The following is an 18633-nucleotide window of genomic DNA, read 5'->3' on the forward strand; positions in this document are numbered from 1 at the left end:
TTATACGTGAGCGGAGCTAAGAGGTTTAGGATTTTCTTTTTGAAGTAAGTAGCTAGTTCGGCTGCTTTGCTTGCGGCTTGATCATCTGGAACCGCAGTAGGTGATGGTTTGGTGAGCGAGGAAATAAGAGTAAATAACGCTTTTGGGTCGTAGATGAAATGATGGATTTTTTGAGAGTAGAAGTTTCTTTTGGTGCGGAGGATGGCGATCCGTATTGATGCATAAGTGTTTTGTATGCCGTCAGGTTACTTGTAGAGGAAGGGTTTTTGCGCCAAAGGTGTTCTCTGCTTCTGAGGTCTCTCTTGATGGATTTAAGTTCCGGTGTGTACCACGGTTTTCTGTTGTCCATATTTGATTGAAGATTTTTTGCAGTTAGTGGGCAGGTGAGGTCAGCCACTTTTTTCGTGATTTTGGACCAGGAAGCAGTGGCCGAGTCTGCGTCAGTGAGGTCGAGCTGTTCTAACTCCGAAGTTAGGTGATTGATGAGTGTGTCAGGGTTACATAACTTCCTGTATTGGATTTTGGTCTTTTGAGACTGAGAAGTGATGGGTTGATGATTTTTTAGAGTGGTGGAGATAAGCTTGTGATCAGACCAGGGGATAGGAGTACAGAGTGTGCCAGTTGAGGGGGAGAGGCTCTCATTTAAAAAGATCAGGTCCAAGGTGTGTCCTGCTTTGTGGGTAGGTTCGTTGATAATTTGTTTGAAGCCCATACAGCTCAATGAATTGAGAAATATGTCGCAGCTAGAAGACAGTGGGGTCTCATCCACATGGAGGTTGAAATCTCCCAAAATGATGGCTGGTTTGTCTGAATTAATATGTTTGACTATGAGCTCTATTAACGGCGATGGGTCTGACTCAAGGTAGCCGGGAGGGGCATAGGTAAGGGCAATTTGTAGGTTGTTAGATTTGAAGATGGTAAGTTCCAGGGGGGGGAGAGGCATTTGCCCACTGAAGAGAAAGTCTAAGTTTTTTGTTTGCAGCGAGAAGCAGACCTCCACCTCTCTTCTTAGGTCTGGGGATAGAGAAGAAATTGTATGAGGAAAGCGGAAGTTGGTTGATTAGGGCAATATCTTCTGTTTTTAACCAGGTCTCTGTGATGGCACATAGGTCAGGTTGGGTCTCCAAGAGGTAGCCATGGAGAAGGTGAGTTTTTTTTGTGCGGGATTGAGCATTTAAAAGTGTTAGGGTGAAAAGAGTGAGACCTAGAAGTTGGTTCAGAGGAGAGATCATGATTGGGGTTAATCTCTTTTGCAAGATTGAGGGTGAGTAGGGAATATTTGCTGAGTTGCTCCTGCTTTTGTGAATGATTGGGATGGTGAGAGAGATCATGGTTCGTCCGCAATGGAAGACGGTGAATGGGGAAGGTGGGGGTTGGATGTGAGCGGAATATCCCAAGAACAAAACTATCGCAGGAGGAGTTGGTGTGGGAGAGAGCTGGTAAACGCCGAGTGGTTTGGGGAATAAGGGAGTTACTGTTATGAAGAACAAACGGATTGTTTCACAGAGAGCTGCCTTAAGGAGCTGCACTAAGGGGCGCACAAAGGGGCCTGCCCCTTTGTCGCGCTCCTTCGGCGTGCGGCGCCTAGCAGAGCTCAGATTTAAACCCAGCAGGGCAGGCTCTGATAGGGTGGTAGCGAAGTTGCTGACGTCAGGGAGGGTCTCCTTCCTGGTAGGCTGCGTCTCGGATGGGCGGATCGGAGGGCCTAGCCGCGTGGCCGGTGCTGGAGCCTCGGAGGTGAGTGCTGAAACGGTGAGGCCTTGCCCCGACGGGCTTCAGCGCCGGATGCGCAGGCCTGCAGCTACAGTCTGGGTTGAGGAGCGGCGGTGGCGATCGCGGTGAGTGAGGGACGCCGGGCGGAGTGGCTGGGGTTTAAATCCCCCGCTTACCGCAGATGCTGATGTCAGGTCTGGTGCCAGCCTTGAGCGGTGAGGGCTCATGATATCCCCTGTCATTGAAAAGACACGTTCACTGGGCACGCTGGTTGGTGGACATGACAGATATCGCTGAGCCACTTTGGCTAGGTGTGGCCAGATGGTGGACTTGTGTGCCCAATATGCCAGCGGATCTGTCTGCATGTTCTCTGTGAGCTCTGAGAGATACCGTGTCACTGAAAGCTGTGCTAGTATCTCCTTTGCTTGGGTGGGCTGAGAGTCACTCATGCCAGCTGCTTTCTCTCTAGCCCATTGCACAATAGATGAATCTTTATGGGCAACATGGCTTTGGTGTTCTGAAGTGGAGGAGGAGGAGGTACTAGCTGTCACTGACAGAGTGCTGCTCCTGCTTGGGCTAGCACAACGCTCTGAAGTGCCCGCTGTTTCCACCTCTGCTTCACGCCTAATCTGTCTCTGCCTATGGTGCTCCTGTTCATGGACTTTTGCTAACAGCATGTCCTTCACCAATAGGAGACAATAGTACTGTAGGACGAGTTTCCCTTTCACACGGGGATCACAAACTGTGGTGAGCATGTATGTGTTCTGCTCTGTTAAAGGCTTTAATCTCTCTTCCACCTGCTGCTGCAAAATGTCCAGACAATGCAGCACCTCAACTGCCATTCCCTCTTCCTGTTTAAAGGCCTCCAAACTTTCATCCAGGAAATTAACTATAGGGATGAAGTTAGCCAAGGTGGCATTTCTGGAACTCAGCTCCTCCGTGACATCCTTGAAGGGCTGCAGGATTTTTACCAGCTGACTCATGACTAACCAATCATGATGCCCTAGGGGATTCTGCACACCTATGTCCATTGAACCAGAAAGTTCATGAAGGGGTGTCTGCAGCTCCACTAACCTCTCGAGCATCATAAAGGTGCAATTCCACCGGGTGGCAATGTCTTGAATGAGACGCTTGTGAGGCATGTCCAAATCAGTCTGCTTTTGTCGGAGAACCTGCCCCATCTTCACACTTCTGTGGAAGTGCGCTGCTATGTTCCTCCACTTCTGAATTAAGCTATGCAGGAATTCATTCTCTTGGTCATTGGACTCCAACCCCAGAGCTGACTTCACTACCAGGTGCAGAGTGTGTGCAAAACATCAGATGTTCTGAAAGCGCCCATCGGTTATTGCCTTAACCATGTTTGCACCGTTGTCTGTGACAAAGAACCCTGCCTGAGGATTCCTGTCTCGCTGGTATAGTTTCCAGTCCTCCAGCATCTGTCTGATGCATGCTAGAATATTGGCTGTGGTATGGGCCTGGTCCATCAGGTGGGTGTGCAGTAAAGCCCACCTCCACCCTGATACTTGTTCAGTAATAGAGCTGCTACCTGCCCCTGCCTCAGCCAGGCCCCACTAGTGTGCTGTCAGGGAGAGGTAAGATTATGCAGCATTCATGGCAGTCCAGATATCACAGGTGAAATGCACACTCCCCTGTGCCTTAGCTAGCAGCGCTTGGATGCGACTGCGACACTGCTTGTACAGGCTGGGGATGACCTTTCTGCTAAATGTGGTTCTGGAGGGGACTTTGTAATTTGGAACTTCGACCTTCAGAAAATGCTTGAAACCCACATTCTCCACTAACTGCAAGGGCTGGTCATCAAGGGCAATCATTTTCCCAATGCTCCTGATTACAACTTTTGAGGCTGCCTGCCTCCTACCCCGGAATAGCATTACCGTACTCCACCCCATTTCCTCCATGGTGGGTTGTCGCTTCTGCCACATGTCAGGGGGTTGCTGGCCTGCCACCTGACTGATAGATGGGGATGAGGGCGTGAGCTGACTCTGCTCCTTTTCAACCACTTTACGCTGTTTGGAAGGGGTCCCCTGACTGGTACTGCCACCATCCCCAGATAGCAGTACTGTTGTTGGGTGTTGCCTCTTCATATGATGCGTCATGCCAAAATTATATAGATGTCCCATTTGCTTGCCTCTGCTGATAGCCCTGCCACAGTAATTACACCAAGCAAAACACGGGTCCTCCGTCACTTTAAAGTGGCTCCAGATTGCAGATGTCTTTCGTGATCCTCCCTTCTGTATAGCCTTGGGGGTGGATGCTGGCACTGGAGCTGAAGTAGTGGGTGCACCCTGAGAAGCAATGCCAGGGGCCTCAGTCACACTCTGTGCCTGCGCTGACTGCTCTTCCTCCTCCTCCTCATCATCAGTTTCATCTGTCCCCTGCTCCACTGAAGTGGAGGCTAAAACAGGACTAACTGATCCTCCTAAAACTTAGTTAGCTATTACTTCTTCCATTTCTGATGAGAATCCCACACAAGATGAGTCTTCATCTGAATCAGAAGCAAATAGTGCCTGCGCTACATTGTCAACACTAAGTCGAGACTGCTGCCCCACTGCTGCTTTTGGGTGTCGACATTTTGTCTGGCATGACTCAGCCTCCTTTTCCCTCATTTCCAAAACTACAGGGTCAGAAACAGGTGGTGGCGATGCAACATGTTTAGATTTCATTTTTTTCCTGATGGAACTGCCTGCCTCTCCATAGAGCTTAGATTGCAACAGGTCCCTTTTTAACTTTAATGGGGGATTGGCACTAGTGCCTTTTGAAGTGCCTCCTCTGCCAGTCCCAATCACTCGACCACATCTAGCTTTCCTTGAAAGTTTGGATTTAATGTCACTGCCTAGTGCCTACTGGCTGCCCACTGGCACAGTGCCTTGATATGCACTAATGTAATGTGTGTGCTTGTAACTACAAAAGAGGCACCCATGGGATTTTGCTGCATAGACTGTCCCAATAATATACTTGAGTCTGCTAAACTACCCAGTGCCCACTGGCACAGTGCCTTGATATGCACTAATGTAATGTGTGTGCACACACAGAGCTTGTAACTACAAAAGAGGCACACTGGGGATTTCGCTGCACAGACTGTCCCAATAATATACTTGAGTCTGCTAAACTACCCAGTGCCCACTGACACAGATGCCCAGTGCACAGAGAGACTGAGTGAGTTCAATTAAACAAATGCAGTTAAAAAAGCTGGAATTGTTGGCACAGCAGGAAAATCGATGAAATATATTTTTCAATGGAAATTCTAGCAAACTAGCTAAAAATTGAATATATCTCTCCCACCCACAACACCCAAATCATGCTTGCAACCTACCCCAGAGGGTGAATTAAACAAAATGCCACTGCTAGCAGCCTTCTCTCCCTGGCACAGAGAGACCATCTCAGATCACCTAAAAAAAGTGCTTAAATAAAAAATAGGGCTAGATGGCACTGCAGCCAAATGAAGAACAAATATCTTTTTCTCTCTAAGTAACTAGCCTAGCTAGCAATTGAATACAGATTTGAGAACTCAGACTAGCTCTGAGTGCAGCCACCTTCCGCAGAGACCACCTCCCCACATCACTTCTGCAAAGAAAGTGTGTGGCACGCCACGACCTTAAGTATATGTAGTGCTGGGTCATCAGGAAAAGCGTCACCGACCACTAAGTGAGAGCGCGATTGGCTGCATTGCAAAACTTCTTATCGCTGATACGTTGCATTCTGGTCTCCTTGCCAACCTGTCCGACCCACTCTGACAGGGCTGTGAGGTCACTGATGACTCACAGGAAAGGGCTGGTTTTTGGCTATGGATACACCCAAATGGCGTTCTCCGATTGCAAATGGCAGCTAAGAAAAGTGCGCGGCGTCAAACGTATGGAACGGATGATATGTTATATTCTTGCGGAATTGAGATATGTTTCGCGACCCCATGAATAAAACGAATATGGACATATATGTTGCGGATTGCCAATATGTTGCAAATGAATGTACACCCGTACCATTCATTAACCATCTAGAATCACTCCATAATTGGGGACGAAATGGCTGCAAGATCCAAAGACAGAGTGGCATTCACCTGAGCTTGTCCTTCATTATGAAAAGTGACCAAATGAGAAGGCTCAAAAAGTATATATTTCACACCCTTAAATCTGACAACAGATTTATAGTGGAATTTAAGCTAAAATAAAGTTCCTAGCTGAATAATACCAGGTCACAACAATAAAAATTCTTTCCCCTTTGCTTGGGTTGCTTTAGCAACATCCGGAATATATGTACTTTCACACTGTTATGAAAAATAGCCTCAAAATAAAGTCAAGCTCAGAGTCTAGAACTAAGTTCACAATAATAGTTGAGGCTAAAAACCACATTTTCCATAGATTTTTCCAAAATTAGAATTTAATTGAAAACATAAACACGCCTAGACAAAACACCATTCTGTAAAGCATCCTTTGTAGATGGCAAATAATAAGCTTTAGATATAGGGGCCTCAATATTCAAAAAGTACTGAATGCTGCTTAGCCAGATAAGTAGCTACTTATCTGGCTAAGTGGCAGCTGCTGAATATATGGCTACTTTCAGTGGCCACCACTTAACCAGATAAGTCGCTCATCTGGCTAAGTAGTTAGCCAGATAGCCAGTGGGTGGGCAGTGGATGTAACCGGGCAGTGTTACTTATCTGAATAATTTAACTGGATAGGATGTTGGAGGCAGACTGGACTAGCGACAGGCAGGAAGGAGACAAGGGCTGGAATCAAAGGCAAGGTATGGGCTGGACACACAGGCTGAAAACAAGAGCAAGGCTTCGATTGGAGAGAAGGCTGGTACTGGATACAGGCAGGGACTGGAAATAAGGACTTGACCAGGAAGCAACACCTGGGACTAGAGACAGGACTGGTACTGAAGGCAGTATGAAAAAGCCCTTGAACTGAGGGCAAGGACTGGACAGGACAGGAAAAAACTAAACTAGGACTGATAAAGAAAGGACTAGACTAGAACTGCACAGAGACAGAACGAGGACTGGACAGACAAGACTAGAGTAGGACTGGACTTGACCAGGAATATAAAAGCAAACAAGAAACAAGAAACACATATAGAAACATAGAAACATAGAAGTGACAGCAGAAGAAGACCAAACGGCCCATCCAGTCTGCCCAGCAAGCTTTCACACCAATTTTTTCATACTTATCTGTTACTCTGACCGCTGAGGTCAGGGCCCTTATTTGTAACTTTTTGGTTCCAATTCCCTTCCACCCCTACCAACGATGCAGACAGCGGTGCTGGAACTGCATCTAAGTGAAGTATCTAGCTAATTGGTTTGGGGTAGTAACCGCCGTAATAAGCAAGCTACTCCCACACTTGTTTACCCTGCCTGTGCAATTCACTCCTTGTTGGTTGTCTAAATATAAATCCTCTTTACTTCATTCCCCCCTGCCGTTGAAGCAGTGAGCTGCGCTGGATATGTATTCCAAGTGAAGTATCAGGCTTAATTGATTTGGGGTAGTAACCGCCGTAACAAGCAAGCTACACCCATGCTTATTTGTTTACCCAGACTATGTAATTCATTCCTTGTTGGTTGTTGTCTGAATATAAATTAACTTTTCTCATTCTCCCCACCGTTGAAGCAGAGAGCTATGCTGGATATGTATTCCAAGTGAAGTATCAGGCTTATTTGGTTTGGGGTAGTAACTGCTGTAACAAGCAAGCTACTCCCCTGTTTTTTTGTGGATGCAAAACCTTTTTTCCACATTTCCTCTTGCCGTTGAAGCATAGAGCAATGTTGGAGTCGCATTAACTGTGTGTATGTTTATTGAATAAGGATATTAATCTCCAGGTAGTAGCAGTCATTCCCGCAAGCAAGCCATCCCCGTGCCTCTTCGCTTCATTCACATCCTCTAGACTTTATGGATCCACAGTGTTTATCCCACGCCCCTTTGAAATCCTTCACAGTTTTGGTCTTCACCACTTCCTCTGGAAGGGCGTTCTAGGCATCCACCACCCTCTCCGTGAAGAAATACTTCCTGACATTGGTTCTGAGTTTTCCTCCCTGGAGTTTTAAATTGTGACCCCTGGTTCTGCTGATTTTTTTGCAACGGAAAAGGTTTGTCATTGTCTTTGGATCATTAAAACCTTTCAAGTATCTGAAAGTTTGAATCATATCACCCCTGCTCCTCCTTTTCTCCAGGGTGTACATATTTAGATTCTTCAATCTCTCCTCATAAGTCATTTGATGAAGACCCTCCACCTTTTTGGTCGCCCTTCTCTGGACCGCCTCCATCCTGTCTGTCCCTTTGGAGATACGGTCTGCAGAACTGAACACAGTACTCCAGGTGAGGCCTCACCAAGGACCTGTATAAGGGGATTATCACTTCCCTTTTCTTACGTGATATTCCTCTCTCTATGCAGCCCAGCATTCTTCTGGCTTTAGCTATCACCTTGTCACATTGTTTCTCTGACTTCAGATCATTAGAGACTATCACCCCAAGGTCTCCCTCCTACTCCGTACATATCAGCCCTTCTCCCCCCATCGAATACAGTTCTTTCGGATTTCCACACCCCATGTGCATGACTCTGCACTTCTTGGCATTGAATCTCAGCTGCTAAATCTTTGACCACTCTTCCAGCTTCCTTAAATCCAGTCTCATTCTCTCCACTCCTTCCGGCGTGTCCATTCTGTTGCAGATGTTAGTGTCATCCGCAGAAAGACAAACCTTATCTTCTATCCCGTCCGCAATGTCGCTCACAAAGATATTGAACAGGACCGGTCCCAACACCGATCCCTGCGGCATTCCGCTTAACACTGCTCTCTCTTCAGAGTAAGTTCCATTTACCATCACACATTGTTTTCTGTCTGTCAACCAGTTTGTAATCCAGGCCACCACCTCGGCACTCACTCCTAAGCTTCTCATCTTATTCACCAGTCTCCTGTGCAGGACCGTATCAAAAGCCTTGCTGAAATCCAAATAGATGACATCGAGCACAAAATGGCGCCGGCTGTACGGCAAAACGATTCGACTGCAGGAGGTCGTTCCCGGACCCCCGCTGGACTTTTGGCAAGTCTTGTGGGGGGTCAGGAGGCCCCCCCCAAGCTGGCCAAAAGTCCCTGGGGGTCCAGCGGGGGTCCGGGAGAGATCTCCTACGCTCCTGACGTCGTTTTGCCGTACAAAATGGCGCCGGCCATACGCTGTATGGCCGGCGCCATTTTGTACGGCAAAACGATTCGAGTGCAGGAGGTCGCTCCCGGAACCCCCGCTGGACTTTTGGCAAGTCTTGTGGGGGTCAGGAGGCCCCCCCCAAGCTGGCCAAAAGTCCCTGGGGGTCCAGCGGGGGTCCGGGAGCGATCTCCTACGCTCCTGACGTCTGGGGACAAAAAACAAAATGTCGCCGGCGCTACCTTTGACCTGTCATATGACAGGGCAAAGGTAGCGCCGGCGCCATTTCTACAATGCACCGCAGGCCCAAGAGTAAAAGATCACACCGGGACCCCCGCTCTGGACCCCAGGTAATTTAAGGCATTTTGGGGGTTTCGGGAGGGTGGGGGATTTATTTTAAAGGGTCGGGGTGGGTTTTAGGGTTGTTTTAGTGTGCCGGTTTTTCCGCCCTCCCCCTTCCCCTGATTTACGATTTTTGACGATAAATCGGGGGAATTCCTATTGTATCGCGCTTCAAACGATTTTTGACGATTTTAAATATATCGGACGATATTTTAAATCGTCAAAAAACGATTCACATCCCTACAAACTAGACAGACAGGACAAGCAAGACAAGGGTCAGGAGAAACAAGAAACAGGCAAGGACAGGGACAGAGGAGAGGACCAAGGTAACATAAAAGACAGGGAAGTAGATAAGGACGAGCAAGGAGTAGGACATGAATAGCAACATGAACTGGGACACAAGGATGCCAGGAGACCTGTTGCTGAGGTAGGGAACTGAAAGTCTGGATTCCTTATATAGGCCCATGCAAATGACATCATCCAAGGGTGCCACAAGCCAGTTCCCACCGCAGGCTCTTTAAGAATCCAAGCACACCGCATTCATGCATCTAAGGGCGAGCCTGGATAGCATCATTCAGGCATGGTGTATTGCGCTTCTTGGCATTCCCTCATTGGTGTTTCTGTTCTGGGAAGGGAGAACCGTTGGGCCTGGGGTGAATATGGCGGACTCATAGGGCTGTCTTGTGGGCTGCCAGTTGTAACACAAAGTCTATTTCCCCACCACACAGACAATTCTAACACTGGCAAATAAATAATAACCTTAAAAATAGAAGATAATATAAACAGCCAGTAACCCTCCAAGAATTACTATTTTTTAAATTTTGGTTCAAGTTTTAAATGCGTCTTTCCAACAAGACCAAACTTATCATCTGTAGATGAAGGCTCCACTGCCAGCACTCCCTTTATACTGAGGGTTACTCAGTTCTTACTTTCATATAAATATATATATATATATTTAAAGGCAATTGCTTCAAACAAAAATACTTCAAAACAGTCTCCTGTGAGTGATTTCTATTGCAAGAAGATTACAATTATCCCTCTCAGCTAATCTTCCTGTTTCATGACGATACTTCTCCTTAACATTTTTTTTTTTCAGATCAAACCCTAGTGACTAGTTGCTCAGATCAAGTAAGTGACCTTTGCAAACTCACAATTCAAACACTGGCAAAGAAATACTGTGGTCCATATTCAGCCGCAGTGTGGCCCGGCTAGTTAGGCTGGATTAACTTCTGGCTAATTTAGCCTTTGTATTCAGCAGCGGAACCACACCGCTGAATGTATCCGACTATGTGAAGGTTAGCCAAATAAATGAGGAGAATGAGGGTGCATACGTTGGTGTGGAAGAAGAAGAGTGAGTGTGCATGTGAGTGTAGGAGAGAAGTGAGTGAATGTGCATAAGTGAATGAGAGTGAACTACTACTCCCACTCTCCCCTTCCCCCAGTACCCTGCAATAATCTCTGGGTGACTAGAAATCAAAATCTCAGTTATGTGGATTAGTTGAAGTAAATGAAAGCTTTTGTTGTCAGGCAATTGTACAGCGTGTTGCAATAGCCTTGATGAGATGCTATCATGACAAGGACTACTGTGGTCAGACTCGTCTTCTCAAGTGTGATGCAATGTAGACAGGAATAACTTGTCAGAGTGGATGGGCCAATGGGTCTTTTTCTGCCGCCACTTACTATGTTAAGCCAACAGAGATGCCAGAGTAATAACAGTGATAATGTTCCACTTCTCCTCTCCCTATCTAAGCTCTCTCTGGAGATTCATTCAGGGTTCTCACTTTTGAGGTGGTTATAGATTATATATTTTAAAGTGCTGGGTTGCACATAAACCACATTGCAGTCTTGGCTGGATGTGAGTCTCTGTAGTGGATAGGAGTCTCCATAAAAGGCCAAATGACTCTAAATTTAGTACTGATATTATTGATCCATGGTGGAGATCTCCTCCATCTGCCAGGCACATGAAGAGATGAGTGACACAAACTTTTCTTGCCTTGCCAGAAATGGTCCAGTTCTGACACATTATGAGAGATACCACAGTTTGAGTTGCTAACAGCTAGCACAGACATTAGTCTAATCAGAGAAGAGGGTTATTTTGATTAAATGAGGAGAGAAAAAGGAGAAACACAAAAAGCAGCAGCAAAGCCTGCAGGTTAAAAAACATACTTTGTACCTTTGGCAATTTTCTAAGGGAAAATATATGCAATACTTTCCCTTTAACAATTAGATAAAAGATACACACAGGTACTTTGCAATGAGTTGAACAGCTTGAAAATTGCCTCCATAATTTTCTTAAGTATCCCTATAGTGGGGTACATAAAATGATGGGAGGGGGGGCAGGGAATTCCCTATTCTATAAGGTTCATTCTTTCCAACTCCTTTTGTGCGGGTTCTTCACATTTGGCCATGCAGATGGGGGAAGTCGACCTGACATGTACAGCATGTGTTACCCATAACTCTCTCTCTCTCTGGACACATCCACAGTAAGGACTTCTTGAGACAGTACCTCATTACAATTCACCCCACTCTCGAATACAGTTTTTTTCCCCTCCTTCTTGCGTATCCTGCTCCGCACCTTTTGGGTAATTCCTCGGGAGAAGTACCAACACTTTTCCTCAAGCTTCACCACTATGGTAAATAACTCTGGAGGAGGAGGAAACCTTCTCCTTTCCATCTGTGCTAGATTCCCTGGACCTAACACATAGGGAATAAATTCAGGGCGGTTCCCCCAAATGGTTAATTCACTCCTCTTCTGCACTTCTTCTTTGGGCTATGTAGTAGTGCCCCCCCCCCCCCCCCCAAGAAGAAGGAAAGCTACTAACACTGCTCGGTCCCAACCATCACAGGGGAATGAACTCCTCTCCTTCGAAGCTTCAGGTCTCTCCCCTTGTGAGGGTCCCTGGCTCTTGCCGCCCGTAGACCTGCGTATTCGAGTGTGGTCTCGTACCTGGAGGTCCATAATCCCCACCCAATAAGGGAGAGGGCGGGGAGAAAATGGCAAAAAAAACTCATCAGACTCTTCCCCGTTTATACTGCCCACTCTCTAGAATCCACCAATAACAGAACCCCCAAATATTTAAGGGAACATACACATTTTCCCCAGCAGCACATTAAACAAATTTACACATTTCCATGGTAGCACATGATAGCCATTTACTTCATACTTTAACAAGTCAGAGCATGATGAGGGCAGGGCCTTTCCTACCCAGACGGTTTTGTACACATTTACCCAGCATAATAAGGATCATCCCAAAGGGGTCGCCACTGTTAAGAGGTTAACATTGAAAACCCTTGTGCAGGTAACCTTTATAGAGTTGCTGAGCTTTGAATATTCCCCGCCAACTGCATAACTTTTGTGTGAACAACTTTTTTTATGCACAAAATTTATCTAGACAAAAAGGGACATTGATGGAGGCATTCCGGAGTCGGAGCCAAACTTTAACTAATGCGAGTGTAATAATGAGCAGGGGCGGATTGGCCTATCGGGGAATCGGGCATCCCCCGGTGGGCCGGTCGCTCCCATCACGTGATTTTTTTTTTTTTTTTAAACTTCCCAGCCAAAGACAAGAAGAGGGTCTGCTGGCGCTGCGGCCCGAAGAGAAACCTGCGGGCAGGGCCGGTGGAAGCACTAGGCCTGGGCCTGGGGCGCCGCAAGCAGTGGTATCCCGAGGGGAGCCAATGCCCCCGGGCGCAGGGAGACTCATGCGGCGCTGCGACAGGCAGATGGGCAGGGCCGTGGTGAGGCTCACGTCACCACGGCCCAAAGAAAAAGATTGCGTTTAAACGCGCTGATGCTCCTCCTCCTTCCTGCCTGCGCGGCCCCGGAAGTAAACGTTGCACGGAGCCGCGTGGGCAGGAAGGAGGAGGAGCATCAGCGCATGCAGAAGAGGAGTAGCGCGGCCCGAGAAGAGGAAGAAGCCCGGTACCAGGGCTGCTGCAGAGCCCATGCTGCAGCGACCCGTGAAGAGGAGGCCCAGAGGTGAGAGAGAGGCTGAGGGTCTGTATAATGTGTATGAGATGAGTTGAGAGATTGTGTGTGAGAGTGAGGACCTGAATGTTTGCAGAGACAGCATGTGAGAGCCTGTGTGTGAGAGAGACAGCATGTGAAAGTGAGAGCCTGTGTGTATGAATGATTGTATGAGAGACAGCATGTGACAGTGAGAGCCTGTGCTTGAACAACACAGCATATGGGAGTGAGAGAGAGCCTGTGTGTGAGAGTCAGATAGTATGTGCCAGTGAGAGACTGAGTGTATGAATGATTGTATGAAGCCTGTGACCAACCAATCAGAAAACTAAGATCAGATAGCAAAGGTAAAAAAAAATTAATTACTTTTTAGTGATTGGCACATGTAAACTTTGGGAATGTGCAAGACTAGCACTTTCTCTATGCAGATCTCACAATGTATGAGATCAGCATGAAGAAAGTGGAAGCCCACGGGGCCTGCACAGAGGAGGCAGCAGAATGGGCTTCAGTGTCAGTAGCAGCAATCGGCACCTCCCCAATAGCCCACGTGGCAGCAGTGATAGTGGCAAGCAGAGGAATGAGAGAGGCTCTGAGGTTTTCTGGCAAAAGAAAGAGATGGGGTCTGCCTTAGAGCCTGAGAGTGTGTGTCAGTGCAGTGAGAGCAAGAGGTTATGGTGGATATAAGAGCCTGAGAGTGTGTGTCAGTGCAGTGAGAGCAAGAGGTTATGGTGGATATAAGAGCATGAATGTGTATGTATGTGACAATGTATGTGTGAGAGAGAATGGGCATGTGAGTATGTGTGAGAGAGAGAGGATAACCTCCTACTCCTCGACAATATCAGGGTGCCTGGAAATCAAGAGCTCCCACAGAAGGGGACAGCAGGGGCTTTTTAAAATCCTTATTAGTTTTAATTATTGAATATTATTTGTCTGCTCTTTTTGAAATATTTTATTGGTGTTATATACAAATTTTTGAAAATTTCCCTGAGTTAAATTACTGGAGGTTCTTTTCATCAGCAGTTTTGAAATATATATTTTTAGTTTGATTTCCTATTGTGATTGATGTTTATAGTTCTTGATTTTATTGTTTGATGTTTTATGAGGAATTATGGTATTTTTCTGTTTTTCCATTGCTGCATTACATAGAGTCTAAACTTGTTGTGATTTCCAGTTCAGTTTGTCTGTGCATTTCTGTGTATATTTTATGGTCCCTTTATTCTGTATTTGGTGACTCACCAAATTGTATGTGTAATTGGGTACCCATGGGCCAGTATGGAGAAAAATCCCCTGGGCCACTATTTTCCCACAATCCGCCCCTGATAATGAGCATGTTCTGACTAAAGGTATCCACACCAGTCTGCTTGGAACAGCAGTTCTATATTGTCGCACTTTTTTCAGCACTTCAAAGCAGATTACATTCAAGTACCTGTAGGCATTTCCCTATCCCCAGAAGCCTTATAATCTAAATTTGTACCTGAGGCAATAGAGGGTAAAGTGACTTGCCCAAGGTCACAAGGAATGATAGTGGAACTTGAACGCTGCTCTCCTGGTTTGTGGCCCACTGCTCTAACCACTAGGCTGCTCCTCCACTTTGAGTATTCACTGGTAAACTTATTCAGGTAAGGCCTGCTGAATATCTGTGAAAGGTTATGCATATCTTTGCCTGGATAAACTTGCCACTGGCCAGCTGACTGAGCAGTGACTTTTTAGATTCTCTGCCCTGGTACACCCTGATGGAGGAAAGATGTCCACTGCCCTCTCAAACAGGCTGATGCAATACAGTGCACACAGCTTGCTGCAGGGTTGGATGTGTGTTTTGGACATGCTACAATAACTCCCCGTGCAATAATGGGATTAGCGCATCCAAACTGCACGTAGCTAAAAGCGCTCATCACGTGCAAATGCCATGTAGATGAAACTATTGGGCTGGATTTTAAAAAGGTCTTACACATGCCGGGCCTATTTTAAAAAGGCCCGGCGGCACGCGTAAAGCCCCGGGACGCGTGTAAGTCCCGAGGCTTACAAAAAGGGGCGGGGAAGGGACAGGGTGGGGTCAGGCTCCCAGCACAGCAACCATATTTGCCGCTGTGCCGGGGATTGTGCGCCGGCAGTCGGCCGGCGTGCACAACTTGCGCCTGCCCAGAGGTAGGCGCAAAAGGTAAAATAAAAAATTTTGGGGGGGTTACAGTAGGAAAAGGTGGGAAGGTCAGGTTAGGGGGTGGGAACGGGGGAAGGCAGCGCGGCTCGGCACACGCAAGGTGCACAATTGTGCACCTCCTTGCGCGCGCCAACCCCTGATTTTATAACTTGCGCACACATGTACGCCCGTGCGCAACCTTCTTAAATCAACCCCATTAGTTGTTACCCCCAATTACTCCTGGGGGAATTCTGCACAAAAAGATTTTAAATTCTGCACACAAAAACTGAAAATTCTGCAAAATTCTGCAAATTTTATATTGGTTAAAATAACACAATTTACATGACAGTATTTGAATAATTACATTTTAAATTATTACAGAAAAAAGTTATTACTTAAAGTTGCAGAATTTTAAACATTTTGAGCAGAATTTCCCTAGAAATTCGCTGTAAGAGTGTCCCTTCCACATACACACACTCTCATACAGGCTCCCTTATTCTCTCGCACACACACATCCCCTCATACAGGGCCCTATCTCTTGCACACACAGCCACACAAGCTCCCTTTCTCTTTCACATATACATCCTCACACAGGCTACCTATGTCTCTCTCTCACGCAGCCCTTCACACAGGCTCTCTCTCACACATATACAATCCCTTCACACAGGCTAGCACCCTCACATACACACGATCCCTTTTTCATACACATGAGCTCCCAATCTCTCACACACATACACACTCCTTCACAATCTCCTCATATAGGCTCCCTCTCTCTGAAACCCACACTCAAGCATGCCCCCAGCCCCCTTCTCTTACCTCCCATGTTCTCTCTCACACCCTCCTGCTCTCTGTCACCCTCCCCTCATATAGGCTCCCTCTCTGAAACCCACACTCAAGCATGCCCCCAGCCCCCTTCTCTTACCTCCCATGCTTTCTCTCACACCCTCCTGCTCTCTGTCACCCTCCCCTCATATAGGCTCCCTCTCTGAAACCCACACTCAAGCATCTGCCCCACTCCCCCTCTTACCAACTAAGCTGTCTCTCACCCTCCCCCACACCCCTTCTCCTCTCTCACACACACATTCTCTCTCCCCGGCATCCCCCTCCCCTCATATAGGCCTCCCTCTCTCTGAAACCCACACTCAAGCATCCCCCCACCCACCCCCTCTCTTACCTCCCATGCTCTCTCTCACACCCTCCTGCTCTCTCTCACCTTCCCTACCTCCCTTCTTACCAACCATGCTCTCTGTCACCCTCCCCTCTCTCACACACACATTCTCTCTCACCGGCATCCCCCCATGCTCTCTCTCACCCTCCCCTCCCTTCTCTGACACATATTCTCTCTCACCGGCATGCCGTGGGATGTGCTCCGTTCGCGGCAAAGATGAAGGCCAGGCGCGCCATTTGCGGCGAAAAGGGAAGGCCCCCATGTGCCGCGGGTCACACTCCGTTCGTGGCATGCCAGGGTCTCCTCTGCTATTTTCTGCGCAGAATTTGGCAATTTGGAATTTGGCATTTCTGCGCAAAGGGGGGGGGGGGGAATTCTGCGCAAATTCTGCATTCTGCAGTAGCGCAGAATTCCCCCAGGAGTACCCCCAATGCAAAGAATCACTGTGCGCCTGATGCGCATGTTGTAACATGCAAATCTTAACACCAGCCCGGAGCTGGTATTAAGTCTTCATGTGCTCCAAGCCGCCACAAAAATAGCCAAAAATACTGCTTTTCTGTGGTTCCTGATACTAAAGCAGGAGGAACCAGGAAGTAGCATGGAAAAAAAAAAATCTTGATGGCAGTCAGAGTAGAAAATGGATGTCTGTTTTCCGAACCTGTGGCTGTGTGTAGGTTAGGAAAGCAAACGCTCATTAATTAACTTAAGTCACATGTTATATGTAAACCGAAGTGATTAGTAATATTGTTACCAGAACCTCGGTATATATATAAAAAAAAAAAAAGCTAAATAAATAATTAATTAATTAATTAATTAAGCATCCGTTTTCCTAACCAGTGCATAGCCACATCTCCTGGCTGCCCGATGCCATGGACGCACCTCGGATGCACAATTTATCCCTAGCTCATCCTTTTTAGCCTGCAGCTCATTTGCCTATTGCATCGATTGACCAGGAGAGGGGGATGTATGCCCAGTTTGGACACACAGTTTTTCACTCTTGTTATTGCATCGGCTTGAAAGAGTCAAAGCTATTTTTTTTACATCAAAGTATGATCTACCCTAAACAAAATTACTTACCTAGTTTGTTTGATATTATTCCCAGTTTAATCTGTTTTTATGCTAATATGTTCAGTTGTCACAGCTGAAAGTTCATTAGGCTAGAGCCTACTGTGATATCATTTGGCAGAGGTGGAGCACATTGTGATATGATGTGATATATGAATTGTTAAAGCTGCCCTGCATTGATGGTAGAACACATTATAACAAGATGAGGCATTGGTAAAGGTACAGTATCTTGCTATTGATGGAGGTCGAGTAAATTGTAACATTAGGTGGCTTTGTTAAAGCTGCCCTAAAACTGATTATGTTTTGCTCATGAAAAGATTCTGATGCATAGTCACATGATGCTGTCTGACAAACCCCAATGCTTGATTTTTCTGAACAGTACTGTAATGCACACTGCTCTCTCACTAACCTTCAGAATTTTTTATTCTGCAGGGGCCTCAGTGCTGCTCAGACTTAACAATATCCTTTCACTACATTGGACCTGAAGAAATGTACATGTTGGAATACTTAACTTACCATATCCGGGCATACGGCTACCAGTATCGGTACCGTCCAGCGCTGTCTGAAAATGCCCAGAAGCTCCTAGGGCATAACTCAAAAGACAGTGCTCTAGACAGCCAGGAGAAAACCATTTAGACACTTCTAGAGGAAAAGGGGAACATTATGGAGGCCAGGAATGCGACTGCTAAAGACGTTTTCACAGCAGAGATTGAGTGATTCTGGGGTGGGGTGTGTAGGATGGAAGTTATCTAATCCTTCTGTAGATTCTACTGCTGAAAGGTTTCTGTTGGCCCTGGAACTGAAGCATGGAGGTGAGGAGTTCCAGGCACACGCTGATCCTCAGATGGTCACACTGCCCCCAAATCAGCTTCTTGCTCCCTCAGTGCTGGTGAGAAGGAAGAAGCTACAAAGGTCCCATCAACAGATGCCGTCCCGTTCTTTCACCCACTGTAGGACTGGGTGAAACAGCAAAACTTTCTACCTATGAAAATGAAGCATTGCAAACATTCCACTGGGACCTAAAACTCCAATATACCTTCTACTGGAAAACTAGAACAAGCTGGACTCCTATGAATACCTCCACAGACGCTATATCCTA

At 46.8% G+C, this 18633-nt stretch overlaps 1 protein-coding gene across 1 annotated transcript in view; it reads left to right on the top strand.

The window, feature by feature from the left end:
- LOC115088752 (glycoprotein-N-acetylgalactosamine 3-beta-galactosyltransferase 1-like) overlaps window positions 1-18288 on the top strand; it is a 32132-nt gene extending 13844 nt beyond the window's left edge. Inside the window, exon 2 of the mRNA XM_029596986.1 lies at window positions 17967-18288. Coding sequence (XP_029452846.1) covers window positions 17967-18170 — 204 coding nt within the window. The 3' untranslated portion in view covers window positions 18171-18288. The remainder of the gene's footprint in view (window positions 1-17966) is intronic.
- The last annotated feature ends 345 nt before the right edge of the window (window positions 18289-18633 follow it).

This window comes from Rhinatrema bivittatum, chromosome 3 (assembly GCF_901001135.1).
Source record: "Rhinatrema bivittatum chromosome 3, aRhiBiv1.1, whole genome shotgun sequence".
NCBI lineage: Eukaryota > Metazoa > Chordata > Amphibia > Gymnophiona > Rhinatrematidae > Rhinatrema > Rhinatrema bivittatum.